This window comes from Elephantulus edwardii, unplaced genomic scaffold, assembly GCF_000299155.1.
Source record: "Elephantulus edwardii isolate Elephantulus edwardi_28Jun2011 unplaced genomic scaffold, EleEdw1.0 scaffold00038, whole genome shotgun sequence".
In the NCBI taxonomy this organism is placed as follows: Eukaryota; Metazoa; Chordata; class Mammalia; order Macroscelidea; family Macroscelididae; genus Elephantulus; species Elephantulus edwardii.
In genome coordinates this window covers 2,396,759-2,423,561 of record NW_006399788.1, presented here as the reverse complement: position 1 = coordinate 2,423,561, position 26,803 = coordinate 2,396,759, and the positions used below count along the sequence as shown (strand labels likewise).

Genomic DNA, 26,803 nt, shown 5'->3' with positions numbered 1-26,803 from the left:
ATGTGCCGTCAAGTAGCCTGTGATTCATAGTGACCCTATGTACAAATAAAGCCCTAAATCCAGCTTTATCCTGTGCCAATCTCACCATCTCCAACACACCTGCCCTCATTACCCCCGTCACTGAATCAATCCATCTCATTGAGGGTCTTCCTCTCCTGCGCTGTCCCTCCACCCTCCCAAACATGCCGTCCCTCTCCAAGGACTGGTCCCTCCTTACAACGTGTCCAAAGTATGTCAGACAAAGCTTCAAAATCCTTGCCTCCAAGGAGCAGCCCAGCTTTACCCTCTCCTCCAGGACAAACCTGTTTGTTTTTAGATCTGCTATATTTAAAAGACGAAAAACTTACCATCATTAGGCATGGTGAGAATTGGAATCTGTGTAATAGAGCCATTTCTACCTTCTACTCGGCCAGCACGTTCATATATTGTGGCTAAATCTGTATACATGTAACCTGGGAAACCACGCCGACCAGGAACTTCTTCTCTGGCTGCCGAGACCTGACAACAATCAAGGAAGAGGGTTATCACGTGCCAGAATATGAAAAGAAAAGCATGGGTGAAATATGTCTGTCTGAATAAGCTTCAGAAAAAAATCTCTTAGGAATATAAGTCAAGATTATTTCAACAAAAGTGTTGACCAAAGGGAATCATGTTTTTCTTCTGAAACCATACTGCCATAATGTTTGTGTGTATATACATATACTTTTATTTTAGAAAAACAAGTGAAAAAGATTTATTGAGGCAATAAGACAATGTCACCTAATGAAATGTGTATAAACGGAATAGAAAACTAACCCTACACTTTCACAACTACAAAATGCTTTAAACTGGGAGAACATTTTTAGTTTGTAAAATAGAACCCACGCTGTTTATTTACTTATAACCATTTATTTATGTCTGAATAATTAGCCATATTTCTGTCAAAAGGAAACTCAAGAATCATATAAATTAGATCATTTTCCAAAAATCACAAAACTAACAATCTGTTCTCCCATCACACAAAATAAGAGCAGCAAAAAATGGTCTTTCTCTGAAGAGATACTGTGAGTTAAGGGTTTGTTAAAATGGTTTTTCTAGCCATTGCCTAATTTTGCCCTATGTGGATGGGCAAGATTATGCAAATAGGGCATGCTAGTCTATCCACAAGGGGGCTGGCTAGTCTTGTTATTAAACTGAACAGCAGTAGGAGGATCTTCCCCACCAAGAAAAGAATAAGCAAGAGAGCCTACAGGAAAAGCAGCCATAGCAGAGAGCCAGGGAATCTGACATTAGACAAAGAGGCAGCGACTTGATGTGAGATGGGATCTTGGGACTGCTAGACCAGTGGAACCAGAGCTAAGAATCTTTGCCCAAGTTTGTTGGACAAATGGGAGTGGGAGGCCATAATCTGCAGGACTGAGAGCTTTGTTAACACTGGCTTAAGCCGTGAGGTTCAAGGGTGAGATAGCCTGCAAGCACATTTTGGAAGCTGTCCTGACTGTATTGTGTGACTAACCTGGATTATAACCTTTTGACTTCCCCAATATGACTCGGTGCGGTCTATTGGCTATCACATTGGATTTTGGACATAATAAAGCAGAAAGATTAGTATTAAGAGTAGAAAGTAAGAGAGGTAGGGGACATGTCTGACCTCATAAAGATTGATTCTGTGATAATAATGTTGATGGGGACCGTTCCCCTTTGTGAAGTTGGGAAAAGTCAGATATGGCTGTCTCACTGTGGCTCTTGCTCTTTTTACAATAGGTACCCATATTCATTAACCCACAACTTCAAGAAACGCAGAATTATTGAGTGCAATTGTTGGTTTTTATTTTATTAAATTTACTGTGCTTAGAGTGAAAACTTTATAGAGCAATTAGTTTTCCAATTATTCATACTTTGTCAGTAATTACAGCCCTCACATTATAACAATACTTTTCCTACTCCCCATTTGTGATTCTCAGTACTATGCATCTTTCTATCCTATCCATCCATTCTGAGCTTTCTCTCTGCGCAAACACTGTTCTACTGATCTTGTATGACTATGACTAATTATTCTAAGCAGTGGTTATCTTTGTTACTACTGCTCACCTTCACAATATTGCTTATTGTTTGGTTTTGAGTCACAGGGGTGTTTAGTCACATGCTCCAAGAGTTACTGAGGGTCACAGTTATCATCAGCCACCATTAGACCAGCAGGTTGGGTAATTTTTGTGACTGTGAGTTGTGTTCTATATTCCTCCCCACCCCCTTCCAGGACCCTCCACTGTGATCCCTTGTAGAGTGTTCAGCAGTGGGTTGCTGAGCACAGCCTAGTGCTTTCACTCTCTAGGCAGTTCATGTGATCCATAGGATATGCCTTTTGCACTAATTAAAAACAATTAGTTTAAAAATATGCACCTTTGATTTCCTTCATTCCTATCTGTACAGACAGGGAGAGAACCATAAATTGTACCTCAGATGGATTAAGTGCAACTTTTAAGGATTTGCTGGAGCTTCCAAAGGAGTGTACTATTTGTGGTCTAATAATAAATAGTGCTAAGCATAAATAAAACTTAATGGTCATTTGACAGGATGATGTCATGCCTGCTAAGGCTAGTAACTTTAAAAATCTAGAGTGTATCATATAAACTTTTTATAATTCTTCCCTTCCACAATAAAAATATTGGTGTGCAATGGATTAGGAAAAACAAACAAAACAAAAAGCCCAGTCCTTGACCAGAATTAGTCTTAAAAAAAACACTGTTATATAGTGAACCACTATAAGGGAATTTGGCAATTTTAAGAAGAATTTGAGAATTTTTATGGAATATACAACTTCATAGGCCTTTTTCCTTTTAATGTGCTTAAAGGAGTAACAACTAAAAAGGACAGTAACTTGTTGGAAAATACCACAAAATTTCTTTGATATATTCCTAACATGGTTTCTCAATAAGCACTGCGTTTTCTGAAGGAAGAAGTTTTAAAGGGTGTTGCCAGGGTATGGTCTTCTATTTAAACACCAGCATCATTAAAATTGAATGAGGAGGCTTTTACTCTCCTTTTCTACTGCAGCATGATATAAGGTCTGGTTTCACCCATCTTTCCAGGGGTCATTTCCTCCACTTCCATCTTCTTTCTTTTTCATTTTAATTCTTTTGCATAACCCACTTAACACAAGCTATGCCTCTATCTTAATAAACCTTTTTTGCTTATAAGGGAAAAAAAAAGAATCAGAAGGATGGGCAATCTCTTCCTGCATGATTAACTGCCTCTGAAAACCTGCTGGAGGGTCAGCTATAGGCCAGTTCCAATTGTATGGTACATAACAACATCACTGAAAATGTAATGCTGAATAGGGTTTAAACCTGACAGCCAGGGTACATATAAACTTGCCAGGAAAGGAAGAGAAAAAGAGCTGTCGTTATTTATTCCCTTTTACAGTTCTTATCCGTGAAGAGAGAGCATGTAGTTATGTGCTGTCAAGTCTTCTGTGACTCATAATGACCCTGTGTACAGCAGCTCTGAACCATGTCCTGTCCTCGACCAGTCTCACCAATTCTGACACACCTAACCCCATTGCCCCAGTTACTGTATCAACCCATCCCATCTGGGGTCTTCCTCTCCTGAGCTGTCCTTCCACCCTTCTGAGAATGATGCCCTTCTCCAAGGTTCGGTCCCTCCTGGCCACGTGTCCAAAGTTTGTGGGATGGAGTTTCAAAACCCTAGCCTCCAAGGAGAAACTTGGTCTCACCCTCCCTGAAACAGATCTATCTGTTTTCTTGGTGGTCCATGGTATGTTCAAGACTCTTCTCCAGCAACACAACTTGAAGGCATCGATTCTTCTTCTGTTATCTTCAGTTATTGTCCTGCTCTCTGATGCACAGCAAGTCATTGTAAAGACCATGGTCTGGATTAGGCACATCTTAGTCTCTAGACTGACATCATTGCTTTCAGTACTCTGAAGAGGTCCCTGACAGAAGATTTTCCCAATGCAATTCAATAGTCACACCACAATATTCTAATAACTGAGAACTCCCTTCTGTAATTTCACTAAAGTGGCACATATAGTCTTACTTTCCTCTCTAACAAATTAAAGTATTCAGTTGTTACATGAATCATAAAGTTTAAAAAGACACAAGTAAAAGAATAAGGAAAATTTACAAAAGACAAAATGACACTGAAAATTTGCTCATTTTGTTTAACTGAGGAAAAAACCCTACTGAATCCAGTTCCCATGGCCAAGTACCAGACTCTTTGATTAGGACAAATACTTTAAAAGAGTTAAAAAGGGGGGGTGAGGGGTGGGGATGGGGGAATTGTATACCAATGAAGGAATTTTTTTTCTTTTTATTTTCAAAGAGAGGAGGGAACTGGTGGGGAGGGGTGGGCAGGGAGAAAAGTGAAGCAATGAATGAATGGAAATCCAAAATCTCTGTAAAAGTTTATTAAAATTAATAAAAATGGGGGGGGAAGTTACCTCTCGAAGGGCTTCAGCATAAGAACTCATGTCAGTTAAGATAACCAGTACATGCTTCTCACATTGGTAGGCCAAAAATTCAGCTGTGGTTAAAGCCAGGCGAGGCGTGATAATTCGTTCAATGCTGAAATGAAGCATTAAGTCTTGTGTCACTCAGACAAAAAACACCAACAATATCAAGTGATTCTGGAAATACAATAAAACTCCTTTTTCAAAATTTTGTTATTTTAAAAAACTTCCTATTAAGACAGATATTTTACATATTTTATAATAGTCACTTAGTCCTATAAACTTTAAATGCTTTGTAATTTCTCAGATTATACTATCTTAAAACTAATAATGTGAGAGATAAAAAGTGAGGGAAAAAATGTGGGTCAGATTTCTCAGGGTCAGAGAAGAGGTATATCCTGTGTGTACATGCACATGGTAGGCAATATGTAATGTGGGAATGACCTCATTTTAGTAAGTACAACATGCATTTTCTAACAAGAAGTATTTTTTTTCTTGGTTGTTAACCAAAAGGTCAATTTTTCTCAGACTTAGCTAGTTTGTTGTGATACACACTGTCAAATGCCTTTACATAGTCAATGAAACACAGATAGACATTACTTTGGTTCTCTCTGCTTTAAGCCAACATCCATCTAATATGAACTGTAATATTTATAATACCATGGCCTCTTCTAAATACAGTCTGCACATCTGGATGTGCTGTTCCAGTCATTTTTGGATAATTTTCAGCAGAATCTTCCTTGGATGTGATATTAATGATATTGTTCAATAATTTCTGCACTCTGACAATGACTAGGGATGATGGAAGAAGAATTGATGTCTTTGAGCTGTGGTGCTAGAGAACAGTATTGAATATACCATGACTGCTAGGAGAACAAACAGGTTCATCCTAGAGAGGGTAAAATCAGGCTGCTCCTCAGAGGAAAGGATTCTGAAGCTTTGTCTGATCTAATTTGGGCATGTTGTAAGGCGGGACCAGTCCTTGGAGAGGGATGTCATGCTTGGGAGGGTGGAGGTCAGCGCAGGAGAGGAAGACCCTCTATGAGATGGATTGACTCTGACTAGGGTAATGAGGGCAGGTGTGTCAGAGACGATGAGGTTGGCTCAAGAGTAGGATTCAGAACTGCTGTATATAGGGTCACTGTGAGTGGTAAGCATCTTGACAGCACATAACAAAAATAATAAACCAAAAGGTCAGTAGTTAGAACCGACCAGCCAGTCTAAAGGAGAAAAAATAGGGGAGTGTGCTTCCATGAAGATGGACAACCTGCAAGCCTTATAATGGCAGTTCTACTTTATTGTCTAGGTAGCTTTGATGGCCTAGTGGCAAGAAGCTGCACTGCAATCCTGAAGGAATGCAGTTAAAATTACGAGTGAAAGATGAACAATCCCCTCCTGTGTGATTAACTGCCTCTAAAATCCCACCAAAGAGTCAGTTATGGGTTGGTTCCGACTCACTAGTACACAACAACTTTACTGTACAAGGTCATTATGAGTCAGAACTCACTCAATTCCAACAGATTGGTTTGCTGTTAGAAAATGGAGCCTGGTTGCTGCAATAGCTAAGTATGTGACTAGCAGTTCTTTGAGAGAAAAGACCAATATGCTTCTTAAAGATTTCAGTTGTGAAACTCTACAGGCAGTTTTCCCACATTCTTCCACAGGAACACTATGAGGCAGGACTGTCTGATAGTACACAAAAGTCTTAAAAAATAAGCTAGCATTTTAAATCCTGATTCTGGGTGAAAGGAAAGAGCTATATTGACTTACGTTGGGTCATTAGCCAGGTTCAAAAACAGGCAGACATTGTCCATTGAGCCATTTTCTTCAAAGTCAGATTTGAAGAATCTGGCAGTTTCCATGTTTACCTAAGTAACAATGACACCATTAGTGGTAGGAAAAAATATCTTAACATCCATTTCTGATCAAGGTCAAAACTATGGATCTGAAATTGTGCTATTAAAGTTTCAACTACCCAAAAAACGTTTTGCCGAAGTCAACATAGCAAGCAATTTGCTTTGGGCAAAGGAAACATTAAGTCTTCAGTTTCACAAGTGAAGGCTAAATTTTAATGTTTAGTTTGACCAATCTGTGAGGATAACAACTACTCCACCTAGAGAGATTCAACTATGTTTTTGGGGCTTGGTTGTTTTTTTTTTTTTAAAAAAAACACCGTATTCTTTCTAGTAAGACAAACATTTAATTTTAGATATTGTCTGAAAATGGAAAAAAAAAAGATACTTACACCCATAGCAGCAAACACAATAGCAAAATTTTCCTCACTGTAGTCTACAACATCTTTGGATTTCTTTACCAAACCAGCTTGCCGACATATTTGAGCTGCAATCTGATAAGGAGTATAAAAGAACTGAGTTGAAATCTAGGATTACATTTCTACAAAGAAGTAACTTTTAGTTAACTTTTTGGAATTTTAATTATAAATAAAATTAAAATGCTTTAAGGGCCATTCACCAGTCAAAAATATTCTTTACTATCTGCAAAGACAGGTTAGTAAGAAGACAGATATGCATAATACAGGCTCAATTTAATTATATTACACAAACAATAACATTTATTTTGCAAACTCTTCATCTGATATCACAATAAACGTATAACATTGAGAAATACTTTTCTGTTACCTCATTGTGTGGTAAGCCAGCAGCAGAAAAGATAGGAATTTTCTGCCCCCTGGCAATGCTGTTCATGCCATCTATGGCTGAAATGCCAGTCTGGATCATCTCCTCTGGATAGATTCGACACTGAGGATTGATTGGTTGACCTAATTAATACATATCAGAAAGAGAAAATTTTGATATCTGCACATTATTCAGGAATGAGAGTAATCACATGAAACACAAAAACAAGCAGGAGAAAAGATTAGTACTAGTTAAAGTATTTCTCTTAACTTAAAAAAAAAATTACTGACTCCTGTAACTGCTAAAATATTTTTCATCAGTATTTCAAAGCTTTACAAATATGGTGGCAGAACAAGTTCTTCAAGTTAAATAAATAAGAATCTTTATTTCAACACCATGACTTTACTATTTACATTTCAGATTGTCTACAGTGATATTTTAAAATAATATATGCAAGACTATTATACATAGTATTACATATCATATGTCAAATGAGTAAGCCATTTACACTTAAGAAAGTAAGTGTATTATTAAATACAGACGTTACCGAAGAAGTCACTGATAAAAGGCTGATTACTTAATGTCCATCTCTCTCTCTCTCTGGAAATGGCATAATTCCCCAAAATACAGAAGTCTAAATACTATCCCTACCCATGATGTCAAGGAAGTCTTCAGCCAACACAACAGGGCCTCTGTCAATGGGTTTTCCTGATCCATTGAATACCCGACCTATGAAACAGAAGAGTGAATACTGGCTTTTAAATATTCATTACTTTTCTAGACTTTTTGAAATATGTTTAAAAGGAAACCAGATCTCTGCTCAGAGGAACAATTATATTTACCAAGCATATCCTCAGACACGGGTGTTCGGAGAATATCTCCAGTAAACTCACATGACGTTTTCTTGGCATCTATACCTGAAGTACCTTCAAATACCTATCAAGAAAGGAATCAGAAATGAACAATATAATAGAAATTTACCTGGGTACTTAAATTTTATCCCCACTAAAGAGCTACATAAAATAAAATAATAAAAGTGGACATTATGCTAATAACAAAGAAGGGTTCGTTTTTTCTTTTTTAGAGTAAAACAGCAATGATAGATTTATTAGGAAGTTATATCCCCAAAGGGATGGACCTTCCTTCCTGAAAGGAAATATGGAGGGAAGGCCCAGAAGGGCTCATTTTGATGAATTAAATTAGCACTCTTTATACCAAGGTTGGCAAAGCTATGCCTATAGGCCAAATCTGACAGCTAAGCTAATGTTTTTAACTTTGTAAACAGTGGTTTAAAAAATAATGATGATTATGTAACAGAGACCTTAAGGGCCTCAACAATGCATTAAGTATTTCTTATCTGACCTTTAACGGAATATTTAGCCATCCCTGCTATATTTTTGTAGGGAACAAACTATTTGAAGAACCTGGCATTTCTAATTATCAGGAATCGTGAAAAACTAGGAATCTAAGAAACAATTTAAAGGAAAAGATTCTTCTCTAAGATACAGTTTTGGTTTTATGCCAGTAAATTCTGATTTTGTATCACTCCTATATTACTGTTTTGTTTTATCCACTGGAGGAAGAAGGGGTAACTGAATTAATGGAGGAGCTACTGAGCTGGAAATAATATATGAAGCTAACATTTAGGGGGTGAGGAGAAAAATTTAAAAATAATTTTTCCCCTACAGTCAGGATTCAAGCACAAAACACTTCATTTCACCCAGTGAGCTAGAACAAACAAGCTAGGTCTCCCATGTTTTTGTGGTAGGAAAAACCTCAACTGACCAAGTTTTGAGAATGATGCTTACCTGAACCACTGCTTTAGATCCACTGACTTCTAGAACTTGCCCACTTCTCTTTGTGCCATCTGGTAATGTCAAGTGGACAATTTCAGCATATCTGGGAAACTAAGGAGGAAAAACAAGAAGGATCAACAACCAACATTTTAAAAGTTCCTTCCCATTAAAAGTTCCCCAAAACACTCTATATACCCTATTGTCTTTACACAGCTTATGTGCATACATATTCCCCTTCCATCCTCACAAAAGTATTTACAGAGCTTACAATCCTTAGATTTTGAAGTCTTAATAAAACGCCATTGGCACACATTCTACCCACACAGAACATATATACAAGAAGGATTTTGAATCCATGAAAGTAAAGCAATTAAATTTCTTTCTTTTCAACTGTTTTATGTTTTAACTTTGGACTATAGAAAGATTAAAAAATATATATATATAAATAGTCATATTCCTACCATTCAGAACTGGTCTCTATGTCTGTAATCAAATATGCGCTTATGAGGGGTGGGAGGGAGAAATGTTATTAAATACTGCAGTACTGCTAAAATTTCCTTAGTCACTCTACCTTCAAATTCTACTAACCAATTGCATATTTTTCTAATATATTTTTAATATTTTACATACATGTTCCCAAAAATATTCTTGTATAATCTTTTGTTTATATAAATCACAACATACTATAGAAATCATTCTGTGACCTTTTTTTTCGGCTTTGGATTTGTCATATAAAGCACAGGAATTTATCTTTTTTCTCTTTGTTGTTATGTACCATCAAGTCAGAACAGACCCAGAGCTGACTCTTCAGTGGCTTTTCAGAGGCAGTTAAGTACACAGGAGGAGACTGCTCATCTTTTGCCTGCAGAGCAGCTGGTAGGGTGAATTTAAACCTAGTTTCTTTGGATTAGCAGCACAGCTTCTTAACACGCCACCAGAATTCCCTTCTTCTAAAGTGCTGCCAAAGCAACTCGAACTATAGACTGTACAAAGAGGTAAAAATCTTGCCCAACCCTGCACCATCCTCACAATTCCATTTTGTTAAGAGTCTTTTTTTCCTTTGCTGACTCTTTTTTAAGCATGATGTCCTTCTTCAAGGACTAGTTCCTCTTGACCACATGCCCAAAGTGTGAGACTGAAGTCTCACTATCCTTGTCTCTAAGGAGCAATCTCCTTAGTAGTACTCAAAAGTACCCTTCCCCTAAACTCTGTCTATTTAATAGTGTTAAAAAGTTTCAAACTTTCTTTCTTTTAAACATATTATTAATGTCCTTTCTTCATTTTGCTACAAGGTCTGTTTTTTTCTTATTTATTGGCAGAAGTTTATATATTCTGGGTAATTCTTTTGTGAATATCTTCTCCATTTGTCTTTTAACATTGATTATATTATTGTCCTTCACGAGGCTTGGGGACTCTGGAAGTCAGCCAGCTGGCTAAGCGGGTGGGATGGCTGGCGTCTCCATGGCAGACAGTGTTTGGTGAAGCTCCCCAATTAAAACAAGCTTGGAGTCAGGAGGGGCATCCACTTCTATAAATAGCTTGCCTCTGGAAATTCTATGAACCTGGAGAAAGGACGAACGTAATACAGGAGGTGTCCAGGACTTTTGTTCATAGGGTCGCTATGAGTCACCTGCGACTTGACAGCACTTAACAACAACATATTATCATGAAAGTCTCATTCTACTACTTTCTGTAGACTAAGACTATATTCAGTCCTATATCACTGTCTCAAGTTTCCTGTGAATGACATGAATTTTAAGTTAATCAAGATATTAAACAATCATAAAGAAATGGTAATTGTTACCTGGCATTAAGTTGGCCCAAAACACATGACAACTTGATGCACAATGGAAGGAAATGTTTTTGGGTCCCAGGTCTTCCACATATGTAAATATATATGGACCTATGCCACTTACAGGGTTTTCACTGGCTGATTTTCATAAGTTGGTTGCCAAGCTTTTCATCCTAACTCATCTCAGGCTTCAAATTTTGCTGAGCCCTTTACAGCATTCACAGTATCACAAGTCTCTACAGACAGAAATAGGTAATGGCTGCTTGCATATGATGTTTATTTGCAGGGAACTGCAACCATGTCTCCCACAGGGAATGTGACGATTCTACTACTGAACCCTAAAGCCCCACAAGAAATGATAGTTCCTCTCCAATTCTTTCATAACCTAATTTCTCTTTCTCACAGTACTGGACAGGTTCCAAGCACAAAGGTGTACAGTAATGTGAAAGAAGGTACTCTTATCTTATTCCTGACTTATAGGAGAATGTTTCTAGAGCTTCTCTCCCTAAGTACATTGTTTGTCTTCAGTTAAGGTGAAAAGATGTAAGAAGTTCAATAAAAGTGTGCTTGTTGTTTTGACTCATAGTGACCCTATGAAAAATGGTTCTGAATCTTGTATATTAAGCCAAACTCCCCTGTGACATACTTGACCCCACAGCCACAGTCACTCTGTCAATTCATCTCTAAGGGGTTTTCCTCCTTTCCTCTGATCCTCTACCCTTCCAAGCATGATGTCCTTCAAGAACTGGTCCTTCCTGGTGACATGTCCAAAGTATGTGAGATTGAATTTCAAAATGTTTGTTTCCAAGGAGCAAATTGTTTTTACCCTTTCCAGGAAACACCCATTTGTTCTCTTGGAGGTCCATCTTATGTTCACTATTCTTCTCCAGCACTATAACTCAAAGGCATTGAATCATCTTCTGTGATCTTTATTCACTGTCCAGCTCTCAGATGCATAGCAAGCAACTAAGAAGACCATGGCTTGGATCAGGCATACCTTAATTTTCAGAATGACATCGTTGCACTGTGGAGAGGTCCTTGACAGCAGATTTTCCCAACGTAATTCGTCTTTTGATTTCCTGACTGCTGGTACCAAGAGTGCAGATTGTGAATCCAAGCAAGATGAAATCTTTAACAACCTTAGTCCTTTCTCCATCTATCATAATACTGCCTACTGTAGGCCCGGTGATGAGCATTATCGTCTCTGATGATATTTTATAGAGCTCAGGCAGAAATCTAAATTCAAGGTGTCTGAAGATTATATTCTGTGTCTCTTTTTCTAGTAATAATGTTTATAATGCTTATCTACAGTTACATCTAAAGATAGAATGTTGTTGGTGTATACCATTGAGTTGGCATTGACTCATACATAGCTGATCCTCTAGTGGGTTTCAGAGGCAGTTAATCGCACAGAAAGAGACTGCCCATAATTCCTCCTGTGGAGTAGCTGGTAGATTTGAACTGTAGCAATGGGCTTGAGTGTGTCAGAGACTGTGTGGATGGTACGGGATAAGACAGGGTTCAGATTTATTGTTCATAGGGTCACTATGAGTCACACTCCACTACATAGCATCTGTTGTTTGTTGTTGTTGTTATGTGCCGTCGAGTCATTTGTGACTCATAGCGACCCCATGTACAACAGCCCTAAACCCTGCTCTATCCTGTGCCAATCGCATTGCCTCTGACACACCCATCCCGATTACCCCAGTCACCGAATCAATCCACCTCATAGAGGGTCTTCCCCTCCTGCACTGTCCCTCTACCCTACCAAGCATGATGTCCCTCTAAAAGGACCTGTCTCTCCTTACAACATGTCCAAAGTATGTCAGACGAAGCCACAGAATCCTTGCCTCCAAGGAGTAGCCTGGTTTAACCCTCTCCAGGATGGATCTGTTTGTTTTCTTGGCAGTCCATGGTACATTCAATACTCTTCTCCAGCACCACAGCTCAAAGGCGTCAATTCTCCTTCTGTCCTCCCTAGTCATTGTCCAACTCTCTGGTGCATAACAAGTGATTGCAAAGACCATGGCCTTTATCAGGCGCACCTTAGTCTCCAGAGAGACACTGTTGCTCCTGAGTACTTTAGAGAGGTCCCTAACTGCAGACTTTCCCATCGCAACACTCTTGGCACATAGCACCTACCAACAATAAAAACATGAAGCACTACTTAGGGAGCACTAGTGGCTGATAAGGAGTTATGCTGCAAATCCAAGGCAGGTGGTTTGAAGCCACTAGTTGCTCCAAGAGAGAAAGACGGTTAATCAATGTCCTAGCATGAGATTTACAACCTCTGTAAAGCTACTTGAGGGCAGGTATAAGTCTGTTCCAACTTGACAGCAATGATTTAGTTTTGTGTTTTGATGTAGCACTAACATTCAGATCAAGGAATGACTTAAAAACATAACCGATTTTAAAAGTTTTATAACTTTAATAAATAGTAGTGTTACCTTAACATGATCTAAGATCACTAGTGGACCATTGACTCCTGATACTGTCTTGTAGGCTGGAAAGAAACACAGAACAATCAGCGCCTTAGCACAATATCCTAAATTACTTCTCTGGTATTATGAAAAGATTACCATTTTACCACAGCTATTAAAATATGAGCACTCAAATAGTAACAATTTTCAAAGTATAACGTTTACAGGAGGTCACACTTAAGAGTTGAATCTTGGGATAGAATTAGAAAAGCAGATAAAGAAGAGAAAGGGAATCCTTAACTTTAAGCAAAACTAACAAAAAACTCACAAAGACAAGTAGGCAAAATACTGTCTGTAATATAGGCGAGGAGCCTAGATACTGCAGTGATCAAGTCGCTAAATGGAAGGTCAGTTGCTTAAAATCACCTAAAGAGGAAGATGGGGCAATTTGCTTCTGTAAAGATTAGTTCTGGAAATTCTATGAGTTAGTTCTACTTGTTCCATAGGGCCACTCAACAAGAAAAATGTACTGAAAATATAAAATACCATCTGTAAGGGAAAAGGCCATCATGAAAGTAAAAGGAAAAGAGCTTTACGAAGCAGAATATGAAGAATGACACCAAAGGCCAGATATCAAATAAGTTACCTTTTAAAAAACAAAACAAAACAAAAAACAAAACATCAATAAATGTTAGTTGAGTCTTTCTTTCTAAGTCTTTCCTAGTGTACCCAGCCGAAAATGAACTGCAGTCTCAGACCATTGCTCAGCCTCTTTACCGATGGGCTGTGAGCACTGACAGGGGCTGCACACTGAGGGAAGGAAAAAGTTAAATGAGTTCAGCTACGGATTATTTTCTATTGCAAATTAAGCCCTAAAAAACTCATTAGTCTATTCTAAAGGGCACAGCCTCTCATTAGAGAAAAGAAATAGCCAGCCTTTAATGTTATCACATCTAAGTTCATCATTGTTGTTACGTGCCATTGAGTCGCCTGCAACTCATAGTGTACAACAGCCTTAAACCCTGCTCTAAACTGTCATTCTTATTATCTCTGACACACCTATCTCCATTACCCCAGTCACTGAATCATTTCATCTCATCGAGGGTCTTTCTTGTGCTGTCACTCCATCATATTGGTCTTTAAATAGAAACTTTAACAGAAAACTTAAAGATTAATTCAATTTAAAATTATAATAGTTTATATCCATGAAATAAGCAATAATTCCTTCTTTTCTCCTTCCTCCCACCTGTCTATGTTAACTATTAATAAAGTCTGATCTCTACACTCTTCTTGCCTATCTTAGATGTTTCTTATAAGTAAAATTACTGAATATTTGTTCCTTTATGGCTGACATTTCAATAAACATGCTTCATTTTTTTTTAGAAAGTCTTATAACAAGCTTGGGCAGACATTTCTGGTACAAATATTGACACCACCACCTCCCAAGAATGAAGAAATCATTTAATAACTAGTCTGTCCATTCAAGGAGCTTAAGAATTAAAAATTCAATTTTTCCAGCCAGGAAGGAAGTGTCAACGCCGATTTAAAGCAGACAAGCAATATCAGGAGGCTCTGTGCTTTACTCACATTTAAATTCAAATCAAATATTTGTTTGAACACAGTGGCCTCCAAACTGACTTAAAAAATACTTTAGATTAAAAAAAAATACTTTAGATAAAGGACAATCCAAATCTTAATAACTACTGAATGAATGATAATCCAAAAAGATTAATCATTCCACTAAGAGTAGTAACTCCCCCTTATTTGTTACTTTTTAACTCACCATAATCCTTTCCATTGTTTAAAAACAATCACTCTTTAAACATATTTCTGACTTATTAGAATATTTTTCAGTTTTAAAACTGGTTTTCAATGACTTTCTAGTAATGCTATCTGGAATGAAAAGTGAATTATATTAGAATTATTTTTCCTATAGACCAGCTGTAAAAATATAGAAACAAAAGCATTTTTAAAAACCTTTCTAAAAAATAAACAGCTGAGAAGGTTGAAGGTGGCAATTGGGTAGAAGGCAGTAGAGATCACACTGACATTTATAGGCAAGTGCTTTGGATAAATGTATTAACAATAAAATTCTTTGGGTTCTTAAATTCTCTTCACCAGTAAAATTTAAATCACCTCTGAACTTTTACTGTTGCCTACAATAATGGCTACAGATGGCTCAGAATCTCATGTTTAAAATTCAACCTCCTTCAAAATGGTTACATTTTTCCAGTCACGAGCAAAAAAGCATGATCAAGAAAAAAGAAACACTAGTCACAGTTTTTCCTGGAAGTAGTGTATCAAGCTGACTTTAACCCATTAGACAAGCTTGCATTTCCTCTAAGGAATAGCTTTTTTTAAAAAGAAAAAAAATCTATGATATTAGGAGTAATTTTTCTTTAAATTTTGTGTGTGTGTGTCTGTGTGTACTGTCAAATCGGATCTGACTGGTAGAGGAAGAGATTGCCCTTCCTTCTTGGCCAGAGCATCTGGCAGGTTCAAACCTCTTACTCCAGGATTACAGTGCAGCTTCTTGCCAGTAGACCACCAGATCTACCTGATATTATAAATGATTTCTACAGTAACCTTTAAAACTCAAAGCCAATTAAAAAACCAAAACAAATAAAAATTTATAAGATACACAAAATTTGTTTCCTTTTTAAATAAAGACATCTGGAGGGGGGAAAGTCTACTGTCTTCCAAACAAACTGGTTAAAAACAACACACATTTGGTAAGTGCTTGGTCAGGAATACTCAATCTCTGTATCAGATGCCTTTGGTAATAATATTCTTAAGGTTTTTTTTTGTTATTGTGGTTTTTTATTTTTTTTATATTGTTAAGTTTTAAGATAAGGAAAATAAATTCTCTGAGAAATTAAGCAATGGATTGAAGGTTCTAAACTCATTCATGTATCTGGTTCCAGAGTCCTTTGTTCTTTTAATTCTATGGCTATATATACACAGCCCAAACTCTAAAACTAAGCTTTTCAATTTCCATAGTCTGATGCACCGTCATATTTATTTGCAGCTACAACACCCAAAATGTCATAGGCCACGTTTACCATTTAGCATACTCGGAAATATTTCCTTAATGCCAGTATTTTGCCACTACTATAAAACAGTACTTTGACAGTGTGTAGTCACGAGAGTGTTTAAACAGAGAACAGAGTATTGAAGCAATACTTCAGCAGATCTTCCTTGCTGTAAAGCAGGAAAAACAGAAGACTATTTCAGATACAAATCAAAAGTAAAGAAATGTGCCTAGTTTAAATTGACATATATAAAACAATAAACCAAAAATTAAGGAACTCTGGCAGCACAGTGATTAAGTGCTTGGCTGCTAACTGAAGGGCTGGCAGTTAAGCGCCACAAACCCTCTGTGGGATAAAAATGTTAGCAGTCAGCTTCCAAAAAGTACAGCCATATGACCCTCTATGTCCCACAGAGTCTCTAGAAATCAGAATTGACTAGATTGCAATGAAATACACTAATAAATGATATAAATATAATTGAAACCACATAAAAATACCACTGAAGTTTGCACTTGCAAAGAACTTCCCTTTTACGATCATCTCTACTGGTAGTAGCAGACACATAGTCAATCTGACTCCCAGTGATTTCATGTACAGTGGAAGGAAATGTTGTCTTGTCCTGTGCCACTCTCTAGATCAATTGTGTATCAGACCACTGTGATCCACAGTTGTCACTGGCTGATTTTCACAAGTAGATCAGGCATTTCAGCCTACTTTGTTGCAGTTTGGAAACTCCACTGAAACATGTCAGCATCACAGCAGGATGCATGCCTCCACTAACAGATGAGTAGTGGTTGGCTGCGTCAGGAGATGGGCCTATCAGGAATCAAACCCAGTACCCCACATGAAAGGGGAGAATTCTTACAGTGAACCATTACTTCTATAAAACATGGCAATTCCTGCCATTGAGTTAGTTCTGACATAACTCTAGCAAATTTTTAGTCTGTAATCACACAGAAGGAATCTGCTCATCTTGCTCCAACAGAGCAAGTGGTAGATTTTAACCCAGAGAAGTGCAGTCTATGAGTTAGTTGCACAATGCTCTCTGGACTATGCCAGAAAGTTTATCTCAGTTTTTCTTTCCAAAATATTGTTAGGCAGGCAAAGCGGGTAACACGTCCACTTTAAACTTAAGAAAAAGCTTCTAATAAATAGATGTTTATGATAATTGTTATTACATATAGGAACAATAATTAGAAAAAAATCTATATATACATACATATATATGTGTGTGTACACACACACACACATACATGGTGAGCTCTGGAGGCCCAGTGGTAAGAAGCTGCAGTGGATTCCCAATGGCACTCTATCCATAGCTGCTCTGCAGGAGAAGGATGTGCAATCTCCTCCCTTGTGATTAACTGCCTCTGAAAACACGCCAGAGGGTCAGCTACAGATTGGTTTCAACTTGATGGTACTCAACATCCACTATGTTAGTCCCAGCAAGGGGCCTGGTCTCCAGCTACCTTAATTGCAGACATATGGTCTACCAAACCATCAACAGCTGTGGGATCAATATAAATGTGTGCTTTCCACACCATGAAAAAACAGTAGTGGAGAGGTGAAGAGACTGTGGCAAGGTTTGCTTCATGGATGACTGAAAAGCTGACTTGTATAACTGCTCTGATAAAGTCTTCTGGATGACTGAGGAAACCAAGTGTAGTTTTCTGCTGAACAAAACCTAGACTTTCACTTGTTGACTGAAAAGCTAGCTGAACTAACTGAGGAATTATGTCTTGCTGTTTGTCAGGGATAGGGTTGCTAGACTAAACCTGGACCTACAATGTGTGATATTCTTTGCCTCTCCCACTCCCTCAAAAATTTCCCTAATAAACCTCACAACTGTGAGTAAAGTCTAAGAGTCAAGCTGCAATGAACACTGAACCTAACGATTAGCAGAAATAGCTGCAGGAGCTTGTGGGGTGGGATATCTGACCATGTAGCTATATGTAGGGTTGTGTGTGTTGTGCTGTGCATCAAAGAGTTGGAACGGACCCACAGCTGAACTCTCTAGCAGGTTTTCAGAGGCAATTAATCGCAAGGGAGACTACCAATCCTTCTCCCATGGAGAAGCTGGTGGCCTCAAACCACGTGCCTTCAGGATTACAGCACAGCTTCCTTCCACTAGGCCAGCAGAGCTCACATTTGTAGGGTACTAAGGATATTACTTATAGGGACAGTTTATATTTATGAAATTGGTAAAAGTCAGACCTGGCCACCCCCATGTTGTCCCTGCTTCTTTTACACCATTTTTAAAAACTCCATAAATATTTCCATTTACCAAAATAATGGTCACTCTTCTCTTGAAAATTTCCAAATGAGTAAGAACAAGAGTCCCAAGGTAGATATGTGAGAGATGATCAGAACTTCTGACAATAACAAAGCAGATACAAGCTTTTATTGCATACTTAATACATTTTGGTTTGTCTGTTTGTTTTTAATTTTATTATTTTTGTGTGAGTGTACCATCAAATCAGATCTGACTGGTACAGGAGAAGATTGTCCCTCCTTCCCAGGCAAAGCATCTGGTGGATTCGAACTATGCGCCTCTGGGATTGTAGTTGCAGCTCCCTGCCACCAGAGCTCCCCAGGCATATTTAATACATTTTACAACCAAAAAGTTACATCTTTGATTTTCAAACTACTAGGCTAGCAATAAACATCTTATGGAGTAACATCTGAAAACCAAAACCTATGATATCCTCTTCCTCCTGCAGGATGTAAGATTGTTCAATATTACTAACACTACTTAACGATTGTGAAATTTTCAAGGAGAAAATTTCCCGTTGCACAATAAGAGACCTAGTCCTAGCCTCTGCCTTATTAACAAAACAAAAACCCAGAACAACCATCTTATATTGTGCAAGAACTGTAGAGTCTCACACCCTGAGCACCTGTGGAGAAGTTGTAAAGACAAAAGGTTCCTCAATTTGACTTTTTGCTGGGGTAAATTCTGGCTTATGAAGTAAGAAACTAAGTTGATCTAGGATGTTAAGAACAATGGAGACAACCTAATTCAAAATGGTTAAAGCCCAAATCACCATATATCATCAAACCTTGTTCACAGTTTAAAACAAAAATAAAATTTCCTTTCCTTGATACTACAGACATTAAAAAGATAATTTTCTAATTTTAATTCCACATATTTAATTTTTCATTTCTTGTTAACAGTACTGTAATCTTAAAATTGGTTTATAACAGGGTCAATTTATAAAGTAAAAATTACCAATATCCCATTCTTTTACTCAAACAAAAAGCATACATTAAATAACTATAATTACATATTCCGTAAGATGTCATTAACAATCTTTATTAGAAAAATTGTTTAATAAATATATATTCAGAAGCAATTAAAACTGTTAACCAGAATCAAGAAAGTGGTAAGACAGAAAAAAAGATTAACATATAGTTAGTTATCAGCCTAATTTTATCACTTATACTTTTCAAAATAAGTGAGATCTAGAAAGGGACCTCAACACAACTAAGCTACCAAGTCCCTACTTGGATTCCATCCATGGTAAAAATCTATCTTTTAAGCTTTTAGAACAAGGAATTTAAATGCAAGTTACACAACAATTTTATATACTTTTTATGTGGCAGGCACTGTGCTGGGCACTAGACATAAAAAGGGATTCCCAGACTCTCAACCAGGTGGACTGACACAGTGACTGTTGCAATGGGCTCTTGGGTGTTGGAAGTTGAGGATGGCACAGGATAGACCAGGGTTCAAATCTTTTGTTCATAGGGTCACTGAGTCATCCTCGATTTGACGGCACCTAATAACAACATGTTATTAAAGGAGCTCTGGTAAGGAGCTGCGTTGCCAACCTGAATTCACACGGTTCAAATCCACCACCATTTAAGAAAGTTATTAAATCTCCTCCCAGACGATTTATTGCCTCTGCAAACCCGCTGGAGGGTCAGCTATGAGTCAGTTCTTATCTGATGGTGCATAACAATGTTGTTAGGTGCTGCTGAGTCAGCTCCAACTCACAGCAATCCCTACCTACAACAGATAAAAATACTGACTGATCCTGTGCAAGTCTCTCAACAACTACTGTGCTTGATCCCACTGTTGTAGTCACCAATTTTATTCTCACGGCACAACAGTTTTACTAGGAAGAAAAATCTCATCTGGACAAATCACTCAACAAGCACGCATGCATGCACACACACACAGAGTTACAAATATTTCTTAAAGATTTACTATTCTAACCACAGGGTAAGTTTTAAATAACATCAAATTTCAGTTGATACTCTCAGAATTTGAGTATCAATCTATAAGGATCCTTAAAAACAACCAACTTTTAAGGTTACTGACTACTGTATCTTTGTAATGTATACCAAGTATCATTAGTAGCAGTCTCACCCAAAGGAAACTATACAGATGTAATTTGTAAGTCAGAATTTGTAATTCTTAAGTATAAACTTATTCCCAACCTCTAAAAATAGATTTCCTGCAACATTTACTTCAAGCTGCATAAACACATTAACAGCCCATCTCTGGTAAAAAGAATTCTCAGGGTGAAAAGGGTATGTCAGCAATCCATAGACTCAAGTGTGCTTTCCTTCTTCCTCACACTGCAGTGCTATCACATGACTCCGTGACAGGGCAGGAGAGGATTAGTCAGGCTAGGGATTGCCCTGACTAAAACCCCTCATCCAAAATGCTTTCTAACTAATGAGCCACCCACAGGCAGGCATTCTGGCAATTAACCAGAGCAAATGCAGTATCACCACCAGGAGAAAGACACATCATGCGCTTTCTCAAGTTAAAAAAAAAAACAAAAAAACACACACACAACAAAACCCCAAACAAACAAACAAACCTCAAACCCCCCCAAAAAAAATCCCCTTCGAAGGCTCATCCTAAGATTCTAAGGAAGCTCTGATGCTCCACAATTCCATCATTCTAATCATGAACCATTTCTTTCTGACTTGTCCATTTCAACCTGGTGCATTAAGGGTTTTTAAAAATAATCACAACAGCACCTGTGATGTCTAACTGCCTGGTGTCTCTGCATTCATTTAATTACTCTTGTTAGTCGTAAATAAAGAGGCAAAGGCTACAAAAAAAAAAAAAACAAAACAAAAACAAAAAACCCAAAAACACCTAATAAGTAGTCAAGAAGCCTGGAATGTTAGTTCCTGGCCTGTCACGAATTAGGTGTCTGAGCTCTAGCAAGTCCTACCCCCCCTCCCAGAAACCACTTGTAAAAGGAGAGGGCTGCACTAGTGACCTGCAGGGTACGTTTCAGCTGTAGCGTTCTGCGATGCCGAGGTTATCTCCCCGTGCAGCAGACCCTCCATCTGACAACAAGCCGCATCTCCGCGGGCTGCAGACTCGCCATCCATCCACGTCAGCGGCCGCACCTCACTGTCCGCGCTCCACAGGAGCCTCCCCACTCGCCCCGCGTTCCTCCCCACGGGAGGGGATGGACGGGGCATCGCTCGACCCCCCCAAATACCAAACGAGGTCAAGGGGAGAGAAAGATGGGAGTGACAGCAGAGAGCTCTCCGAGCCAAGCAGCAGCAAACGCCTGGCCTCGGGAATACTCCAGTTTGGGAAGTTGGAAAACGATGGGGCAATACGCGCGGATCCCACCACCCCGGGGGAAAGGGTCCCATTGGTGCTATTGCCCTCTCTCCACCTATAATCACGGAAACGTAAGACACACGAAAACCTCCTCCTAGAAAAGAGGTATATGTGGGTGAAGTCAGCACCGCAGAGGAAACTAAGTACCCCCCACCCCCACCCCCAGACGCGGGCCAAGCAGGTGAGTGGGAGCGAGGGGCTGGGCTAAATAGCAAAGACCGCATTCCTCTTGGTCTCTGATACTCACTGAGGCGAGGCTGGGAGAGGTAGTTCCGGCTAACAGCCAGCGCCTGCTCCCGAGCCCCCACCACCGGCCCACTGGTAGGCACTGGTAGCTCGGGTGCGGCCCCGTTCACGATACCCCGCATCGCCCGCAGCGCCATCTTGTCTCCTCCGTCCAGACTGGCCCTATAGCAATTCCGCGCAAGCGCAGATATAGCCAGAACGGCCCGCGCAGCCGGCTCCGCCCATGCGCGCTGCAGAGTCCCCGCCTCGCCCCGCCTCCTTGGCCGCTCTCAGACCCCCCCGACTCGTGACTCGGGTTTCCCAGTGGGGGGGGGCTTAACCAATACGCATGCGTGAGGAGCTGACCAGCGTGCTGGGCGGGCTTGGGGCCAGCCGGAGCGTCAATCTAGGAACAAACACGCAGGAGTTCATTTCTGTCCAGTCAGAAGCGGCTCTTAGCTGACCCTCTAGCGAGTTTTCAAAGGCTGTAATCTTTCAGGATGAGATTGTCCATCTTTCTCGTAACCGGTAGTGGATTCGAACTGCCAGAAAAGCTCCACCTTTGGTTCAGCAGCACAACTCTGTTCCCAGGGCTCCACTACAGAGTCAAGTGAGGTAGGAGAAGCGAAAGAGAGACTTCGAGAAAGCAAGATTTAAGGGGAAAAGAAAAGAAACGATGGGGGCAAACAAGGGAGGAGGAGAGAGAGACAAAAATGAATCGAGGAGGAGGGAGGAAGGCAAATGTGCAAGAAAAAGTCAAATGATGTCCATTTGAGACAGCATTTCTTGCCGCTCTTCTAACTCCTACTCCACTTATTGTTTTATCTGCAGACAGGCATTCTATTAAGTGAATAATAACCTTTTTTTGGAGGGGTGGCATTTTAAGGTTTGAAACATAAAAACAAAGCCAACCCATTGATTTTGAGTCTAGCCCATTCTGACTCAGCGACCCTACAGGAACCAAGCACAATTCCCCCATTGGGTTTTCAAGGCTGTAAATTCTTTATTAAATCAGAGTGCCACATCTTCCTCCCACGAAGCATCTGGTGGATTCAAGGAAGCCCTTTCCTTTTGGTTAGCAGCTGAGCTTTAACAAGTTTATTAACAGGGCTCGTCTTAAGCTTATGCATGTGGTTTAATGTGTACTGTTGAAAACAACCCATAGGTGACCCTCCAGCAGGTTTTCAGAGACAGTTAATCGCATGGAAGGAGCTTGTTAATCCTTCTGTGAAACACCTGATGGATTCGAACCGCTTGCCTTTAGGTTTGCAGCACAGTTTCTTACCACTAGGCCACCAGAGCTCCCATATATATGTTCCTTGTGCCAAGAAATCTGGAGAACAACTACTTGGCCAACTGACTGGAAGAGGTCTTTATTTGTTCCCATCCCAAAGAAGGGCGACCCAACTAAGTGTGGAAACTACAGAACAATATCATTGATTTCACATGCAAGCAAGGTTCTACTGAAGATTATCCAAAAACGACTGGAACAGTACATCAGCAGAGAACTGCCAGAAGTCCAGGTTAGGTTTAGAAGGGGTCGTGATACTAGGGATATTGTAGCTGATGTTAGATGGATCTTAGCTGAAAGCAGAGAATACCAGAAGAATGTCTATCTGTGTTTCATTGATTATGCAAAGGCATTTGACTGCGTGGATCATAACAAACTGGCTGACTCTGAGAAGAATGGGAATCCCAGAACATTTAATTGTGCTAATGCAAAACCTATACTTGGACCAAGAGGCAGTCATCAGAACAGAGCAGGGCAACACTGCATGGTTCAAAATTGGGAAGGGTGTATGTCAGGGAAGTGTCCTGTCTCCATACCTTTTCAACATGTATGCAGAGCAGATTATCCGAGAGGCTGGGCTCTATGAGGAGAAGCGTGGCATTAGGATTGGTGGACAATCTATCAACAATCTGTGTTATGCAGATGACACAACCCTGCTCGCTGAAACTGAGGAGGACCTCATGCACTTACTGCAGAGGGTCAAGGACTGCAGCCTTCAATATGGACTGAGGCTCAATGTCAAGAAGACAAAAGTTCTCACCACTGGACCAATCGGTAGCATCAGAATGGATGGCGAAGAGATTGAGATTGTTCACAGCTTCAGTTTGCTCGGCTCCACGGTCACCACTTGGCACCAGTAGCCAGCAAATAAAAAAAAACGTCTTGCGATGGGAAAGTCTGCGGTTAGGGACCTCTCTAAAGTACTCAAGAGCAACGGTGTCTCTCTGGAGACTAAGGTCTGCCTGATATAGGCCATGGTTTTTGCAATCACTTGTTATGCATCAGAGAGTTGGACAATGACTAGGGAGGATAGAAGGAGAATTGACGCCTTTGAGCTATGGTGCTGGAGAAGAGTATTGAATGTACCATGGACTGCCAAGAAAACAAACAGATTCATCGTAGAGAGGATTAAACCAGGCTGCTCCTTGGAGGCAAGGATTCTGGGGCTTCGTCTGACATACTTTGGACATGTTGTAAGGAGAGACAGGTCCTTGGAGAGGGACATCGTGCTGGGTAGAGTAGAGGGACAGTGCAGGAGGGGAAGACCCTCTATGAGGTGGATTGATTCAGTGACTGGGGTAATCGGGATGGGTGTGTCAGAGGCAGTGAGATTGGCACAAGATAGAGCACGGTTTAGGGCTGTTGTACATAGAGTCACCATGAGTCGCAAACGACTCGATGGCACATAACAACAACAACAACAACATTTGCATATGGTGGTATATTACAAGTGTAATATTACTCAGTTGTCTATTTCAGATGTATCATTTCTGTGCCTTTAATATAAAACCTCACAGCTTCTTTGTACCACACCACTTAAGCAAGTGTTATTGATAGGTATTATATGACACCCAGTGAAGGAAACTGAGGCTCTAAAATCATTGTGATAAACTAAAGCAAAGTGGAACTCTTTTCAGTATTTATTATCACAGAGCACTGCCTCTGAAAACCCACAAGAGGGTCAGCTATGAGTGGGTTCTGATTCTACAAGACATAACAACAATTCTTAAATATGGAGAGTTCTGGTGGTCAAGTGGTAAGGAGTTGTGCTGCCAACCCAAAGGCATACAGTTCAACTCTACCAGCTGCTCAATGGGAGGAAGATGAAATGGGAGGAAGATGACCCTCTCCTTCTGCGCAATTTACAGCCTTTGAAAACCCACTGGAGGGTCAATTATGAATCATTTCTGATTTGGCAGCAAACAACAACAATGTAAACAAAAAAGAATCCCTGGCAACACAGAGGCTAAAATATTCCATTGGTAACAAAATGTTGGAAGTTTGAATCCTCTAGCCACTTCATGGGAAAAAGACGTGGTAGTCAGCTCTGTAAAGAGTATGTTGTTTTTGTTTTGTTGTTATGTGACATCGAGTCACTTGCTACTCATAGTGACCCTATGTACAACAGCTCTGAACCCTGCTCTACTCTGAGCCAACCTTATTGTCTCTGACACACCTATTTCCCCAGTCACTAGATCAATCCATCTCATCCAGGGTCTTCCTCTCCTGCCTTGTTGCTCCAGCCTCCCAAGCAAAATGTCCCTCTCTAAGAGCTGGTCCTTCCTTGCAACATGTCACAAAGCTTCAGAAGCCTTGCCTCCAAGGAGCAGCTCAGCTTCACCCTCTCCAAGATGAACCTGTTCTTCTTCCATGGTATATTCAATACTCTTCTCCAGCACCACAGCTCAAAGTCATCAATTCTCTTTCATCCTTAGTCATTGTCCAGCTTTCTGATGCATAGCAAGTAATAGTGAAGGTCATAACCTGGATCAAACACACATTGGAAATATTATGAGGGTGTTCTACACAGTTCTAAAGGATCACTCCTGAGTCAGAATTTATTTTCTGGCAATAAGTTTAATGTGCAAATTGTTTGTAGTTCATGTAATGGAATGTCAGCAAATAAAATCTTAGAAGAAAAGGCTAGAATGGTAGAAAGAAGGAAAGTAGAAAGCTAAGAATAGGAAGTGACCTTTGATGAGGGAAATCACCACTCTCATCTTTCTCCACACCTATTTAATCTGTAGGCTGAACAAATAATTCAAGAAGCTGGACTATATGAAGAAAAATGTGACATCAGGATCAGAGACTCATCAACAACTGGTGACAAAACTTGCTTGCAGAAAGTGAAGAAGACTTGAAGTGCTTGCTGCAGAAGATCAAATATTATAATCTTCATTATGGATTATGCCTCAACATCAAGAAAATAAGTCTTCATCATTAGACCGTTAGGCAACATCATGATACATGGGAAAAGACAGAAGTTGTCAAGTGTGTCAATTTACTTGGATCCATAATCAGTATGCAGAGTTACAGCAGTCAAGAAATAAACAGATGTGTTGGATTGGAGAATTCTGCTATCAAGGACCTCTCCAAAATGCTAAAGAACAATGATATTAGTTTTAAGACTAAGATGTACCTTATCCAAGCCATAGTCTTTTCGGTTGTTTCCTATACATCTGAAAGTTGGACAATAAATAGGATGACAGAAGAAGAATTTATTGACTTTGACTTGTGGTGTGGGGAAAGAATACTGAATATGCCATGGACTTCCAAAGAATGAGCAAGTCAGATTGGAAGAAGTGCAACCAACATGCTCCTTAGAGGCAAGGATGGTGAAGCTTCATCTCACATACTTCAGACATGTTATCAGACAGGCCCAGTCCTTGGAAGAAAACACCATGCTGGGAAAGGTGTAAGATCTGAGAAAGAGAGGAAGAATCTAAACATAGGTTGACACAATGATAATAACAATGACCAAGTGGGATTCATAACAGGTATGCAAGGATGGTTCAACATAAGGAAAACAATCAATGTAATTCATCACATCAACAAGGCAAAGAAC

At 39.5% G+C, this 26,803-nt stretch overlaps 1 protein-coding gene across 1 annotated transcript in view; it reads right to left on the bottom strand.

Moving 5' to 3' along the window:
• LOC102857230 (V-type proton ATPase subunit B, brain isoform-like) overlaps positions 1–22,120 on the bottom strand; it is a 33,361-nt gene extending 11,241 nt beyond the window's left edge. The window contains exons 1-10 of the mRNA XM_006884806.1: positions 21,970–22,120; positions 13,119–13,174; positions 8,892–8,990; positions 7,926–8,019; positions 7,735–7,812; positions 7,087–7,226; positions 6,693–6,794; positions 6,218–6,315; positions 4,439–4,562; positions 348–498 (exon numbers count right to left, since the gene is read on the bottom strand). Coding sequence (XP_006884868.1) covers positions 348–498; positions 4,439–4,562; positions 6,218–6,315; positions 6,693–6,794; positions 7,087–7,226; positions 7,735–7,812; positions 7,926–8,019; positions 8,892–8,990; positions 13,119–13,174; positions 21,970–22,105 — 1,078 coding nt within the window. The 5' untranslated portion in view covers positions 22,106–22,120. The remainder of the gene's footprint in view (positions 1–347; positions 499–4,438; positions 4,563–6,217; positions 6,316–6,692; positions 6,795–7,086; positions 7,227–7,734; positions 7,813–7,925; positions 8,020–8,891; positions 8,991–13,118; positions 13,175–21,969) is intronic.
• Positions 22,121–26,803: the final 4,683 nt, after the last annotated feature.